The sequence below is a fragment of the Bos indicus genome, chromosome 20 (assembly GCF_029378745.1).
Source record: "Bos indicus isolate NIAB-ARS_2022 breed Sahiwal x Tharparkar chromosome 20, NIAB-ARS_B.indTharparkar_mat_pri_1.0, whole genome shotgun sequence".
Taxonomy (NCBI): Eukaryota; Metazoa; Chordata; class Mammalia; order Artiodactyla; family Bovidae; genus Bos; species Bos indicus.
This window is the reverse complement of record NC_091779.1, coordinates 8,456,873-8,471,965: the sequence shown is the minus strand read 5'-3', so window position 1 is coordinate 8,471,965 and position 15,093 is coordinate 8,456,873. Positions and strand designations below refer to the sequence as shown.

The 15,093-nt window shown below is 38.6% G+C and overlaps 1 protein-coding gene across 2 annotated transcripts in view; it reads left to right on the top strand.

Annotated features, from left to right (window-relative positions):
• FCHO2 (FCH and mu domain containing endocytic adaptor 2) overlaps positions 1-15,093 on the top strand; it is a 126,227-nt gene that overhangs the window by 103,531 nt on the left and 7,603 nt on the right. For both annotated transcript variants that reach the window (XM_070774553.1, XM_070774554.1), the window contains 3 exons: positions 68-179; positions 3,529-3,684; positions 4,046-4,178. In XM_070774553.1, the coding sequence (XP_070630654.1) occupies positions 68-179; positions 3,529-3,684; positions 4,046-4,178 (401 nt within the window). The remainder of the gene's footprint in view (positions 1-67; positions 180-3,528; positions 3,685-4,045; positions 4,179-15,093) is intronic.

Sequence of the window (15,093 nt, the reverse complement as noted above, 5' to 3'; positions counted from 1 at the left end):
CTACTCTGTCTTGGTATTCAATAGATATCTTTCTATAGGATTAACAAATGACTTATATTTATTCTAGGTGTGTCACGAGGTCCCAGTCCTGTCAGCCTTGGAAATCAAGACACCCTGCCTGTGGCAATTGCCCTCACAGAATCTGTTAATGCCTACTTTAAAGGGGCAGATCCCACCAAGTTAGTTTTTCAAAGATGTGTGTGTGTGTGTGTGTGTGTGTGTGTGTGTGTGTGTGTGTGTGTTGCAGGGCACAGGGGACTTGGTAAATTTTGAGAGTTATCTTTTGATTCTCTATAGGCTAGGGTTTTCTATTACTTGTTTACTTGCTTTTTGCTACCAAATATAGTCATTTAGAGATTGTCTTTCAGATATAAGAAACCACTATAATCAGAGTGTTGGCTTTTTTCTAGTTTATGTACCTTTTTGGCCAGGTTTTATGACCAGTGTGACATATCTGTTGTTTAACACATCTGTAGAACAGGATTGTGGCAGCTGACCTAGATGGGGATAGAATTCTGAATCTTCACCTAATGTATATCTTTGGTGAAAGTGTGATTTTTGCAAGAACGACCTACAGTGTATATCTATTTACAGCAGACTCTTGAAGGATTAGTTTAGCCTCTTACTTTTAAGAAAATGATCTTTGGGTAAATGATCACTCATTTATTTTTCATGTATAACATTCATTCATTAAATATTTTAGTGCAAGACTAGTATAAGTTTGCATTGTTGTGAAAGAAAGTTTATTAGTTTTCTCTTGAGATAATGTAAGCTCTCTAGAGAAGAACTTTTGTTTACTAAAGTATCCTCAGCACTTATAACAGAATCTTACACATGGTAAGTGTGCAAATATTTTATGAATGAATGTGTGTTGAATGAATAATGTTACTTATGAAAAGTAGAGGTATTGATAATATGCTATGAAGCAAAACCAGGTTAAGGGGATAAACAGTTAACAACAGTCAGCTACTATTTTAGATAAAATGATCAGAGAAAACTTTTTTAGGTTGATTTAAGTAGATGTGTGAAAGACACTGAGGGAAGAGCATTAACTAAAGACACATAACTTGAGTGAAAAGCGTTCCAGGCGGTGTAAGGGACTGAGGTAGAAGCACACTTGAAATATTCAAGAAACAGCAGAAAGAACCATGTCACTGAGTAGAAGTAAACAAGGAGGAAGGTAGCCACGCTAAGTCCACAGGCGGAACAGATCAAGTTGGGTATTGCAGACCATGATAGCGAGGTTGGAATTCATTCTGGGTGAGGTGGGAAGCAAGTCGAGACTTTGAGTAGAGAAGTGATGAGGTTACTAACCTATATTTTTGAAGTAGCACTCTGCCTGCTATATGGAGAATAAACTAGAAGGAGCCAGAGTAGATGCAGAGAGAAAGGGTTAACCACTGAAGTCCAGGTGAGAAATGATGGTTATTTGTATAAGGGTATTAGCAGAGGAGATGGTGAGTGGTAATGGGAGTTTTGAATATATTTTGAAAAGAGAGCTGGCAAGATTGTTGAGTGTGTAGATTGCCAAATTTAAGACACCTTAGTGGAGATGTTGACGGTAGTTGAATACATGATTCTGGAGTTAGGGAGATAGGTTCAGATTAGGGAGAAAGTATTTGGAAGTTATTAGTTTGTACATGACACTTTAAACTGGGGGCATTAGGGTGTAAAGAAGAGATCTGATGAGAACTAAATCCTGGCAAAAACAGGAAGCTAAGAATGATCAGCAGTGGAGTTTGGGACAGCAAGCAATATGAGAGGTGGGGAGAGAACCAATAGAGCAGTATCCCAGAAACTGTGAATAAACTCTCATGAAAGCAGGCGTCAGGTCAAGAAAAATTGATTACTGACATTATAGAGGTCATTAATGACCTTCACAAGAGCAGCTCTAGTAGACTGGTGGAGATGAAAGCCTGCTTCAGGGGAGCTCAGGAGCAGGAGATGATGCAAATACAGACAGCTGTATTCAGAGAGAGCAAATGTTAGGCAGTTCTTTTAGGATAGTTTGCTCTAAGTAAGAGCAGAGAAAGTGGGCGGTAGCAGGAGAGAAATCAGAGGAGGCTTTTATTTATTTTAGTTTTTGTGTTTTTTAAAGATAATAGGCATTTCAGTATGCATGTGGGAAAAATCTAATATTTATGGAAAAAATGGAACCTGCAGGAAAGGGGACAATTGCATGAGTGAAATTCTTCAGTATGAGATGTGCTTCAGGACAGAAGTGACAGGATTAACCTTAGGTGCATAGACTTATTATCTCTTGAAATAGGAGGGAAGGCAGAAATATAGATGCCTTCAGCCTAAGGGACATTTAGGATTTTAGCAGTGAGACTGTGAGGAAGTTCTTTTCTCATTTTATTTCCTTCATAAAATTTAAAGGAAAGTCATTGACTGCAGGTGGAGGGGGTGATATTTTACAGGTTAAAGGAGAAAGTAAGTATGAAAAGAGCTAGGGAATGTAGTCGAATATCCTATACCAATACTAAGGGGGTCCAATTGAGAGTTCTGGCTGTATAGTTATATGTTTTTTCTAGTCACGTTGAGCCATGTAGAAGGGGGTGAGGATCTGGATTTGGTTAAGACTTTGGCCAAGCAAGCATAGTCAAGTGAGAGAGAACCAACGGGTGGGTTATACAAAGGAGTGTGCATAATGATGGACCATGAAGTCTCAGGCTGGGGAACTGAGGATATGAAGGGAAGGGAGAATGAAGATTAGTGGAAAAGCTAGAAGGAACATGGACTATGGAGGGTTTTGATGAAGTTGGGGATGCAGTACTAGATGGAATGATTTAGAAACGTAGGAGGTGACAATCTGATCCGTGGGGAGTCAGACTGAGATGATAGCGGGGCTTAAGTGTGGCTGAGGTAGGCTGGGAGGCAGGATCCAGAAGGTAAGGGGCTGAAGAACTAGGTGACCAAAGTACTGAGAAGATTTATCTGTGTGGATATTGAAATCACTAAAAATTTATGACAGGAGTAGTGGTACAGAAACAGATTGACAGTGAGTCAGGAGCTTAAATTTTCAGGAAACGAAATGTTGAAAATGATTTGAAGGGTTCTGATAGAGAGTAGTATAATCTGATGGTTTTTCAAAAGAAGGTGGTTCTTCTTTCAAAAGAACGTTTTTCAGAAGGAGGAAAGAATATACAGTTGTGAGAAGCAGTGAGAAGCAAGGCACCTGCCACTGCCACCACCAGGCCCAGCACTTTGTAGGGTTTGGAGGGAAAACAGCTACAGCTGGAGATAGTGTTTACAGGGAAGCAGTGGCCTTAGGAGACCGCCAGCGGATGGTTTGAGCAAACATTATCAGTGTGCTTCCATTTGTGTTTGGAATTTAATTCCAGGAAAGACTGGTGTTAGATGAATATGTCATTTCACAATTAATCATTTTTTATTAAGAAATAATTCATCCATAATTATAAAATGCTGTATATATAAATAAAGCCCTTTTTAAACTAAATATGCTTTAAATGGAGATTTAAATGCCTTATTTATAAACTTAAAATTTTTCACAATCTCCACTTTCAGGTGTATTGTGAAGATCACTGGTGACATGACAATATCATTTCCAAGTGGAGTTATTAAAGTCTTCACCAGTAATCCATCTCCAGCTGTGCTCTGCTTCAGGGTGAAAAATATCAGCAGACTAGAACAAATTCTTCCAAATGCACAACTTGTGTTCAGGTTTGTGTACTTTTATTTTGAAGGTGAAATTCCTTTTTAAGAAAATTTTATTTCTTCTTTGAAGCAATAATAGTTCAGTTTGAAGATAGTACCAAAATTATTATGATTAATTAGGCTTCTGCTGTCTTTGTTTTATGCATGCCGATGGTGGTAATAGTTATTGTTAAATCCTTCTCTGCTGTACACCTTCTCATCTTTTAGGTAGCCTTCTACTGTGTACCATTCTTTATCCCCTAACTTTAATTTTTTCTATCCTATCTTTTGGTTCATTTCTACTAGTCTTTCCCAAGTCACCAAATTACTACAGACAGGCAGATAAAAAAGATAAATAAAATAATGAAAATATTTCTTACACATACAGTGATCCATCACAGTGTGATTCTAACACAAAAGATTTCTGGATGAACATGCAAGCTGTTACTGTCTACCTCAAGAAGCTATCAGAGCAAAATCCAGCTGCTTCTTACTATAATGTAGATGTATTAAAGTATCAGGTAAGTGTCATATCATTAATAAAATATTAAAATACTTTAATATTCAATTAAAATATTAGCAAATAGAATATTGCATATCATTAAATAACATGTCATAGCCAAAATGAAGTTCATTTGAGCAATGCAAAGGTATTTCAAACTTTAAAAATCTTTTCATAAGCTTATGGAGATTTTGACCAATTTGATCAAATTCACCACCTATTACCAATTAAAATACTCTGTAACTATAAATATATGAATATGTCCTTCATCTGAAAAGACTAGCATATCAATCTTAATAATGAAATACCTAAAGCATTGAAAGAAGTGGCAAAGATACCTATTATTCCTATTAGTATGTAAGATTTTTCTGGATGTGTTAGTATAGTTCAGTTCAGTCACTCAGCTGAACTGAAAAGTGTCCAACTCTTTGCGACCTCATGAATTGCAGCACGCCAGGCCTCTCTGTCTATCACCAACTCCCGGAGTTCACTCAGATTCACGTCCATTGATTCGGTGATGCCATCCAGCCATCTCATCCTCTGTCGTTCCCTTCTCCTCCTGCCCCCAATCCCTCCCAGCATCAGAGTCTTTTCCAGTGAGTCAACTCTTTGCATGAGGTGGCCAAAGTATTGGAGTTTCAGCTTTAGCATCAGTCCTTCAAAAGAACACCCAGGACTGATCTCCTTTAGAATGGAGTGGTTGGATCTCCGTGCAGTCCAAGGGACTCACTCTCAAGAGTCTTCTCCAACACCACAGTACAAAAGCATCAATTCTTTGGTGCTTAGCTTTCTTCACAGTCCAACTCTCACATCCATACATGACTACTGGAAAAACCATAGCCTTGACTAGACGGACCTTTGTTGGCAAAGTTATGTCTCTGCTTTTTAATATGCTATCTAGGTTGGTCATAACTTTCCTTCCAAGAAGTAAGCATTTTAATTTCATGGCTGCAGTTACCATCTGCAGTGATTTTGGAGCCCCAAAAAATAAAGTCTGACAGTTTCCACTGTTTTCCCATCTATTTCCCACGAAGTGATGGTTAGACAAGAGAATTAAGAATTGGTGGTAAATTTGGTAAAGAACCAAAGTTATCAGTACAGGTGATATATTTCTGAATATATCAAGAGATATATTGATATCAATATATCTCAAAAGAATCAACTTAAAAACTGATGTAGGAGAATTTAGCAAAGTGGTCATTTAAAAATTAATATTAAAATTAATAGCTTTCAAAATAACCATTTAGGAAAACTAATGGAGAAAAATATTCACATCAAAAAAAAAAAAAAACTAATTAGAGCTGGAGACAGTGTCCAAGGTGTTAACACAGGAAGATCCTGAACTCACTTTCTCTCAGGGACACATCACATCTGTAGCTGCATGTGGAATGTTCCCTCTTAAAGAGACTGAAAGATAGCTAAATAGCTTCTTCGCATCAGCTCATAAGAAAAGGACCACACTGAGGCAAGTAGGAGAGGCTGAGATCCAGCTTCACCACAGGCCTCAACCCCAGCAAAGCAGCCTATTTATTACCTGATGGAACTCAGAAACATGGAGCTTCTTTCTGAGGAACAAACGGTTTGTAACCAGCACAGACACTCCAGCTTCTGAGACCTGCACTTGATAGACAAGGCCCTGAAACATCCAGCTTTGAAAACCAGTGGAGCTCACATCCACAGGAACCAAGGGCTGCAGGGATCTGAAACAGCTTTAAAGGGCTTGCATGCAGACTCAAGTACTCTAGGTATACAAGTGGCCATGTGAAGGAGATGCATTTGCTGATCTTAAAGTGTCAGCTTGAAGGGCCAGGGTGTGAGGTGAACACTCTCCAGGGAATGAGGTGCTGAAGGGCACCTCTTTTGCTCTCTCCCAGCAAACAGGTACCACTTTATGATTATTTTTACTATAGACTTTTTCTCTTGGTGGGCACTACTTTATCCTCCAACCAGTGGACTCTCCCTCTCTTATGCTAAGGCTGGCAGGTGCTATCTTTTTTATTTAAGACTTCCCCACCCCCCTTTCCTTGGTGAGTGTCATCTTTGTGCTGTCTTCTGCAACACTGGTATCTACTAGAGGAATTTTTATAGATGTCTGGTGCCCCAAGTTTTTCAGCTGTAGCCCAGGGGACACCCCTTGTTCTGGAGGCCAGGGTAGCTTATAATTCTGAGTCCCACAGGACTATAACAGTTAGTGAGACAGTTCTTGGCAGGCTACTGCCACCAGGGTAATGCACAGAAAGCAGACTAAAAAGCTTCTGTAGTCTTTCTCTAAAAGACTTCATTTGCTTGGCCTGGAATAGCAGTCCAAGGGACAGGCTTCAGATTTGATGCACATCTAGGAGTCTGCAGGTATGTTCTCAGAGAACATAGGCTTGGGGATGCAGTCAGTTCACTCTCTCTGCCTTGCCCCAGCTCGCCAGTTTCTCCCAGAAAGGAACTTACACACTTGTCCAGAGCCCTGATTTTTATGACTGTCAACCAGGGGACATCTTCAGATCCCCTGATCAGGTGGCCAGCAGGGCTTACACTTGTGTTCAGTCCCACAGGACTATATCTATTTGCCTGCTTTCAAAGCTGTTGCCTGAGGGTCTAGCTTCCTAATCTGAATCTACATGCTGGCAGATTTCCTGCTTTGGAACATGAACCGGTCTTGGCACACCCTTGATCACCAGGAGCTAGTAAATATAAAATAGGCTGCTTGGACAATCACCAAGGTTTGAGAAGCAACCAAGAGCTAAGGCAAGTTTGAACAATAAGGTTCATCTCCTACAAGAGGTTAGTCATTCAAGACTGGAAGGGATGGCTATTTCACCTAATACAAAGAAGTACAGAAAATCAAATAAAATGAGGAAACAGGAATATATTCCAAACAAAAGAATAAGCTAAAACCTTAGGGAAAAAACCTTGATGAGACAGAGGTAAGTAATTTACCTGATAAAAAGTTCTAAGTAGTGGTATTAAAATGCTCACCTCACTTGGGAGAAGAATGGATAAGCACAGTGAGAATTTCAACAAAAAAATAGAAAACAAAAGAAAGTAACCCATAGAAGTCACTGAACTGAAGAATAGAGTAACTTATTTGAAATATGTACTGGAGGGGTTCAGCCACACACTACATGAAGCAAAGACAAGACAAGTGAATGCAGACAGGGCAGTGAAACTCACCTGAATCAGAACAGCAGAAACAAAAAACTTTAAAAAGTGGACATAGCTTATTGGACAGCATCAAGCAAACTAACATTCACATTTTGGGAGTTCCAGGAGAATAAAGGGGCTGAAAACTTATTGAAGAAATAATAGCTGAGAACTTCCCTAAGAACCTGGGGAAGGAAACGGACATTAGATCCAGGAAGCCCAGAGAGACCCCCACTAAGACACATTATAATTAAAATGTTGAAAGTTTAAAAAAAAAGAATGTTAAAAGCAGCAATGGAAAAAACCAAGGGAACTCTCTTAAGACCATCAGCAGAAACTTTGCAGGCCAGAGGGATATATTCAAAGTAAGTTTTTAACCAAGAATTCTCTACCTGGCAGTTATTGCTCAGAATTGAAGGAAAGATAAAAGACTTTCCTAGACAAGCAAAATTTAAAGGAGTTCATCACTAATAAACCGGCCTTACAAGAAATGTTAAAGGGACTTCTTAAGCTGAAAAGGGTGCTAATTGGTAACAAAAATATGAAAGTATAAACCTCACTGGTAAAGGTAAATATAAAGTAGAGGTGGATTAATCATATATAGGTAATATGAAGGATAAAAGACAAAAATAGTAAATAACTACAATAATTAGTGAAGGGATACACAAGATAAAAAGATGTAAAATGTGACGTGAAAAACAAAATTGGGAGAAGTAAAAATGTAGAGCTTTGGAAAGTATTCAAACTTAAGTTGTTTGCAACTTAAGACTGTTAGGTTGTTAAATGTAAAGTGTTAATGTTGGTCACTTAGTCGTGTCTGACTCTGCAACCGCATGGACTGTAGCCTGCCAGGTTCCTCTGGCACATTAGACTAGATAGACTTAACAGATAATTAGAAAACATTCCATCCAAAAGCAGCAGAATACATATTCTTCTCAACTGCATATGGAACATTCTCCAGGATCATACATTAGGTTAAAATACAAGTCATAATGAATTTAATATTGGAGTCATATCAGGCATCTCTTTCTGGGTCACAGCAGTATGAAACTAGAAATTGGTTACAAGAAGACTGAAAAATTCACACATACGTATAGATTACACAGTATGCTACTGAGGAACCAGTAGGTCAACAAAGAAATCATAGGAGAAGTAAAAAAATACCTTGAAACAAATGAAAATACAATATACCAAAATTAATGGGATGCAGCAGAAGCATTTCTTAGAGTGTAAGTTCAAAATGATACATGCCTACCTTAAGAAGAAAGAATAATCTCAGACAGCTTAACTTTACACCTCAAGCAAATAGAAAAAGAAAAGCAAACAGAGCCCAGCATTGGTAGAAGGAAGGTAATAACAAAATTCAGAGCAGAAATAGATACTAAGAAAAATGATCAGTGAAACTAAGAGCTGGTTCTTTGAAAAGATAGACAAAATTGACAGACTTTTATCTAAACTCACCAAGATAAAAGGAGGGCTCAAATAAAATCAGAAACAAAGGAGGAGTTGCTACAACCAATACCACTGAAATACAGAGAATCACAAGAGACTGCTATGAACAATTATATGTCAACAAATTGAACAACCTATAAGAAATAGACAAATTGATAGGAACATCCAGCCAGCTTTCCAGTACTGAATAATAAAGTAGAAATATGAATAGATCAGTTCCTAGCAAGGAGATATGAATCCATAATCAGAACCCTCCCAACAAACAAAAGTCCAGGACCATATAGTTTCACTGCCAGATTCTGCCAAGCATTAAAAGAATTAATACCAGTTCTTCTCAAACTGATTCCAAATAGATGTCAGGGATTAGATCTGATAGATAGAACACCTGAAGAACTATGGATGCAGGTTCATGACATTGTACAGGAGGCATGATCAAGACCATCCCCAAGAAAAAGAAATGCAAAATGGCAAAATGGTTGTCTGAGGAGGCTTTACAAATAGCTGAGAAAAGAAAAGAAGCTAAAGACAAAGAGAATAGGAAAGATACACCCATTTGAATGCAGAGTTCCAAAGAATAGCAAGGAGAGATAAGAAAGCCTTCCTCGTGATCAATGCAAAGAACAATAGAATGGGAAAGACTAGAGATCTCTTCAGGAAAATTAGAGATATCAAGGGAACATTTCATGCAAAGATGGGTACAATAAAGGACAGAAATAGAATGGACCTGACAGAAGCAGAAGATGTTAAGAGGTGGGAAGAATACACAGAAAATACACTATACAAAAAAGATCTTCATGACCCAGATAATCACGATGGTGTGATCACCAACCTAGAGCCAGACATCCTGGAGTGCAAAGTCAAATGGGCCTTAGGAAGCATCACTACAAACAAAGGTAGTGGAGGTGATGGAATTCCAAATGAGCTATTTGAAATCCTGAAAGATGATGCTGTGAAAGTGCTGCACTCAGTATGCCAGCAAATTTGGAAAACTCAGGAGTGGCTACAGGACTGAAAAAGGTCAGTTTTCATTCCAATCTTAAAGAAAGGCAATGGCAAAGAATGTTCAAACTACCGCACAATTGCACTCATCTCACACGCTAGTAAAGTAATGCTCAAAATCCTCCAAGCCAGGCTTCAAAGTTCATAAACCGTGAACTTCCAGATGTTCAAGCTGGATTTAGAAAAGGCAGAGGAACCAGATCAAATTGCCAACATCCATTGAATCAACAAAAAAGCAAGAGAGTTCCAAAAAAACGTGTACTTCTGCTTTATTGACAACACCAAAGGCTTTGACTGTGTGGATCACTACAAACTGTGGAAAATTCTTCAAGAGATGGGAATATCGGGTCACCTTACCTACCTCCTGAGAAATCTGTATGTGGGTCAAGAAGCAATAATTAGAACTGGACATGAAACAACAGACTGGTTCCAAATAGGGAAAGGAGTATGTCAAGGCTGTATATTGTCACCCTGCTTATTTAGTTTATATGCATAGCACATCATGCAAAATGCCAGGCTGGATGAAGCACAAGCTGGAATCAAGATTGCTGGGAGAAATATCAATAACCTCAGATATGCAGATGACACCACCCTTATGGCAGAAAGCGAAGAAGAACTAAAGAGCTTCTTGATGAAAGTGAAAAAAGAGAGTGAAAAAGTTGGCTTAAAACTCAACATTCAGAAAACTAAGAGCATGGCATCTGGTTGCATCACTTCCTGGCAAATAGGTGGGAAACAATGGAAACAGTGAGAGGCTATTTTGGGGGGCTCCAAAATCACTGCAGATGGTGACTGCAACCATGAAATTAAAAGACTCTTTCTTGCTCATGACCAACCTAGACAGCTTATTAAAAAGCAGAGACATTACTTTGCCAACAAAGGTCCATCTGGTCAAAGCTGTGGTTTTTCCAGTAGTCATACATGGATGTGAAAGTTGGACCGTAAAGAAAGCTGAGCGCCGAAGAATTGATGCTTTTGAATTGATGCTTTGTGGTGTTGGAGAAGACTCTTGAGAGTCCCTTGGACTGCAAGGAGATCAAACCAGTCAATCCTAAAGGAGATCAGTCCTGAATATTCATTGGAAGGACTGATGCTGAAGCTCCAGTACTTTGCCACCTGATGTGAAGAACTGACATTGGAAAAAACCCTGATGCTGGAAAAGATTGAAGGCAGGAGGAGAAGGGGACAACAGAGGATGAGATGGTTGGATGGGATCACTGACTCGATGGACATGAGTTTGAGCAAGCTACGGGAGTTAGTGATAGACAGGGAGGCCTGGTGTGCTACAGTCCATGGCATCGCAAAGAGTTGGACACGACTCAGCGACTGAACTGAACTTCTCAAACTCTTCCAAAAAAAAGAAAGAAAAAGAGGAAAGACTTCCAAACTCATTTTATAAGACCAACATTACCCAGATACCAAAACCAGATAAGGACAGAATAAGAAAAAAATTACAGGCTGATATCCCTAACGAATCGGAGAAGGCAATGGCACCCCACTCCAGTGTTCTTGCCTGGAGAGTCCCAGGGACAGGGGAGCCTGGTGGGCTGCCGTCTGTGGGGTTGCTAAGAGTCAGACACGACTGAGCAACTTCACTTTCACTTTTCACTTTCCTGCATTGGAGAAGGAAATGGCAACCCACTCCAGTGTTCTTGCCTGGAGAGTCCCAGGGACGGAGGAGCCTGGGAGGCTGCAGTCCATGGGGTTGCTAAGAGTCAGACACGACTGAGCGACTTCACTTTCACTTTTCACTTTCATGCGTTGGAGAAGGAAATGGCAACCCACTCCAGTGTTCTTGCCTGGAGAATCCCAGGGACGGGGGAGCCTGGTGGGCTGCCGTCTATGGGGTCGCACAGAGTCGGACACAACTGAAGCGACTTAGCAGCAGCAGCAGCAGCAGCAGCAGCAGCATCCCTGATGAATATAGATGTAAAAATCTTCAACAAAATAATAGCATACTAAGTAATACATTAAAAAGGTCATACAGCATGATCAAGTGGGATATATTCTAGGGATGCAAGGATGGTTTTACATCCAGAAGTCAATCAACATAATATACAACATTAAGAAAAGGAAGATGAAAATCATATGCTCATCTCAGTGGATTACAGAAAAAGAATTTGACAAGATTTAACATCTATTTATGATTAAAAACTCCCAGTGTAGTGGGTACAGAGGCAGTGTGCCTCAACATAAAAAATGCTATATATGACAAGCCTACAGCTAGCATCAGGCTCAGTGGTGGAAATCTGAAAGCTTTTCCTCTAAGGGCAGGTATAAGACAAGGAGGCCCACTCCTAACTCTTTTATTCAGTAATAAAAGTTCTAGCCAAATCAATTAGGGAAGAAAAAGAAAAGGCATCCAGTTTTATCACTCTTTGCCAATCACATAATATATGTAGAAAACCTTTAGACTCCTTCAAAACAAAACTTAGAATAAATACTGAATAATAAATGAATTCAGTGATGTTGCAGAATCCAAAATATATCTGTTGTGTTTCTGTACACTAATAATAAACTAGAAGAGGAAATTAAGAAAATAATCAAAAGAACAAAATACTTGGAGATAAATTTAACCAAGGAGATGAAATACCTGTACACTGAGAACTAGAAGACAGTGACAAAAGACAAAACTAAATGAAAAGCTAATCCATGCTCATTGGTGGAAGAATTAAAATTGTTAAAATATCCATACTACCCAAACAGATGTAATGTAATACCTATTAAAATTTCAATGGCATTTTTTCACAGAAATAGAATGTGCTTAGTCGCTGAGTCATGTCCGACTCTTTGCGACCCCGTGGACTGTAGCCCACCTGTCCTTGGGGGTTCTTCAGGCAAGAATACTAGAGTGGGTTGCCATGCCCTCCTCCAGGGCATCTTCCCAACCCAGGTTTCCCACAGCGCAGGTAGATTCTTTACTGACTGAGCCACCAGGAAAGCCCCAGAAATAGAATAAACTATCCTGAAATTTGTATGGCTTCACAAAATTTGTATGGATTTGGTCAAGTAGCCAAAGCAATCTTGAGAAAGGACAAAATGCTACAGGCATTGCGCTCCATGATTTCAAACCATATGACACAGTAATGGAAACATGGTATTGGCAAAAAATAGTGAAATGAGTCAAGCAAAGGAAGATAGAAATCGCAGGATCTTTCTTATATGTGGAATCTATAAAACCAAACAAACTAGACCAAGTTCATAGGCACAGGGAACAGATTGGTAACCACTGGGGCACAGGGGGCTGGGCATAGGTGAAATGCATGAAGTGGGGGCGGGGGGAGTAAAAAATTACAGACTTGTAGATATAAGTAAGTCATGGGATGTAATGCACAGCATGGTGACCAAAGTTGTTAATTCTGGGTTACATGTTTCCAAGTTGCTAAGAGTATATTTTAAAAGTTCTCAGGACAGGAAAAAAATTTGTAGTATATACGTATAGTGACACCCAATAACTAGACTTACTGTGATGATCATTGTGGTCACTGCACAATGTATATAAATATCAAATCACCACATTGTACACCTGAAGCTAATATATCATTTATATTTCAAAATTGTTTTTAAAAAGATCTATTATAGCATCCCTTTCCTGTGGCTACAGTGAACACACAAATTTTTTTTTCAAACTAAGAAACATATCTCTTCTGCCTTGAATATTGTTAGAAAGGTATACTTTAAAAAGGAAGACTTATTTTGTAAAAATCTGTTTCTAAATTAGCTTATAAATTCAGTGTGACCCTGATCAAAAACTTGGTGAATTCTGGAGACCTGACAATCATTTTTAAGTTCTCAGAAGCATAAAGCCTGGAAAATTAAGAAATGTTTTAAAAAGTAACCTAAAGTACTGTTTAGTTTTAATGGGAAAACATTATAAGCCAACAGTATTTAAAATAGTTTGGAACTGGCAGAACAATAGATGGCCAGATGAATGGAAAAGATGAGAGTATCCAGAAATAGATCTAAGAATAAACAGAAAACTGCTTATATGACATAGTAGCATTTCAAGACAATGTGGAAATGATGAAGTTTTCAATAAGTGAAATTGGGGCAACAGACTAGAGATTTGAGGGGAAAATTTGGCTAAATCTCCAGCTCATACCTTAAACCAAAATAAAATCTGCATGTATCAAATGTTTAATAATAATAAATCAAGCCATGAAGTGAAATGAAGTGAAAGTTGCTCAGTCGTGCCTGACTCTTTGTGACCCCATGGACTATACAGTCAGTCCATGGAATTTTCCAGGAGTGGTTAGCTGTTCCCTTCTCCAGGGGATCATCCAAACCCAGGGATCAAACCCAGGTCTCCCACATTGCAGGCAGATTCTTGACCAGCTGAGCTACCAGGGAAGCCCAAATAAAAACATAAAAAACACTAAAAGCTTGGGTGAATATATGTATACCCATGGGTATATGTGCATGTGTACCGTGTGTTTATTACATGTTTTAATCTTAAAGTGTGGAAGACCTACGTATACTACAAACCCAGACGACATGCAATAAGCGAATAAGATACTTGAGACAGAAAGAAATGAATCTGTGTGTGTTTATATTTGTTTAAACAGAATCAGTATTTAATCTGAGGGAAAAGTATTATGTAAAATAGATCAAAAGGTTTACTTCAAAGGATCCTTATAAATTACAAGTAAAAGATGAATAATTCAATAGATAACTTTTAGAAAGATGCTCCATGTCAGTAGTAATCAGAGCAATGACTGTTAAGACAACAATGAGATACCAGTTTTAGTTCTCATTAGATTGACCAAAATGAAAAAGATTGCTCTATTAGAAAAGGTGTGTGTGGGTGTGCATGCTCATTCATGTCTGACTCTGTGACCCTATGAACTGTAGCCCTCCAGGCTCCTCTATCCATGAAATTACCACTTGTTAATAGAAGTACAAATTAATAGAACCTCTTAGAAGGTAACTCTATTAGATTGTTGAATAGATGTAACCTTTAATTCAACAGTTCCAGAAATCAGTTCTTTGGAAATCACACAGATGGGGTTGGAAGGTACAAAGGATATTCACTTCAGCATTGTTTGGAAACCACTCGAGTACATGTCCACAGAGAAAGAGATTGATTAATTATTATGGCCATTTCAAAGAATGAGACAGATCTCGTTTGCATCCCTAGGAAGTCTGGAAGTGTATGTACCATGAGATTAACAGTGGGGAGTAAGTGCCAAGGGATAAGTTTCCTATTTTCATATTCTTATGTCTTGTTTGAATTTTTAATAGGGTAACTGTATTAAAAATGACTTATGTTTCTAGGAAATAGACTTAAAAGAATAAAAAAGTACTGCCACTTAAGTTGGCTTAAAGTTTATTCCAAGTATTCATTTTAT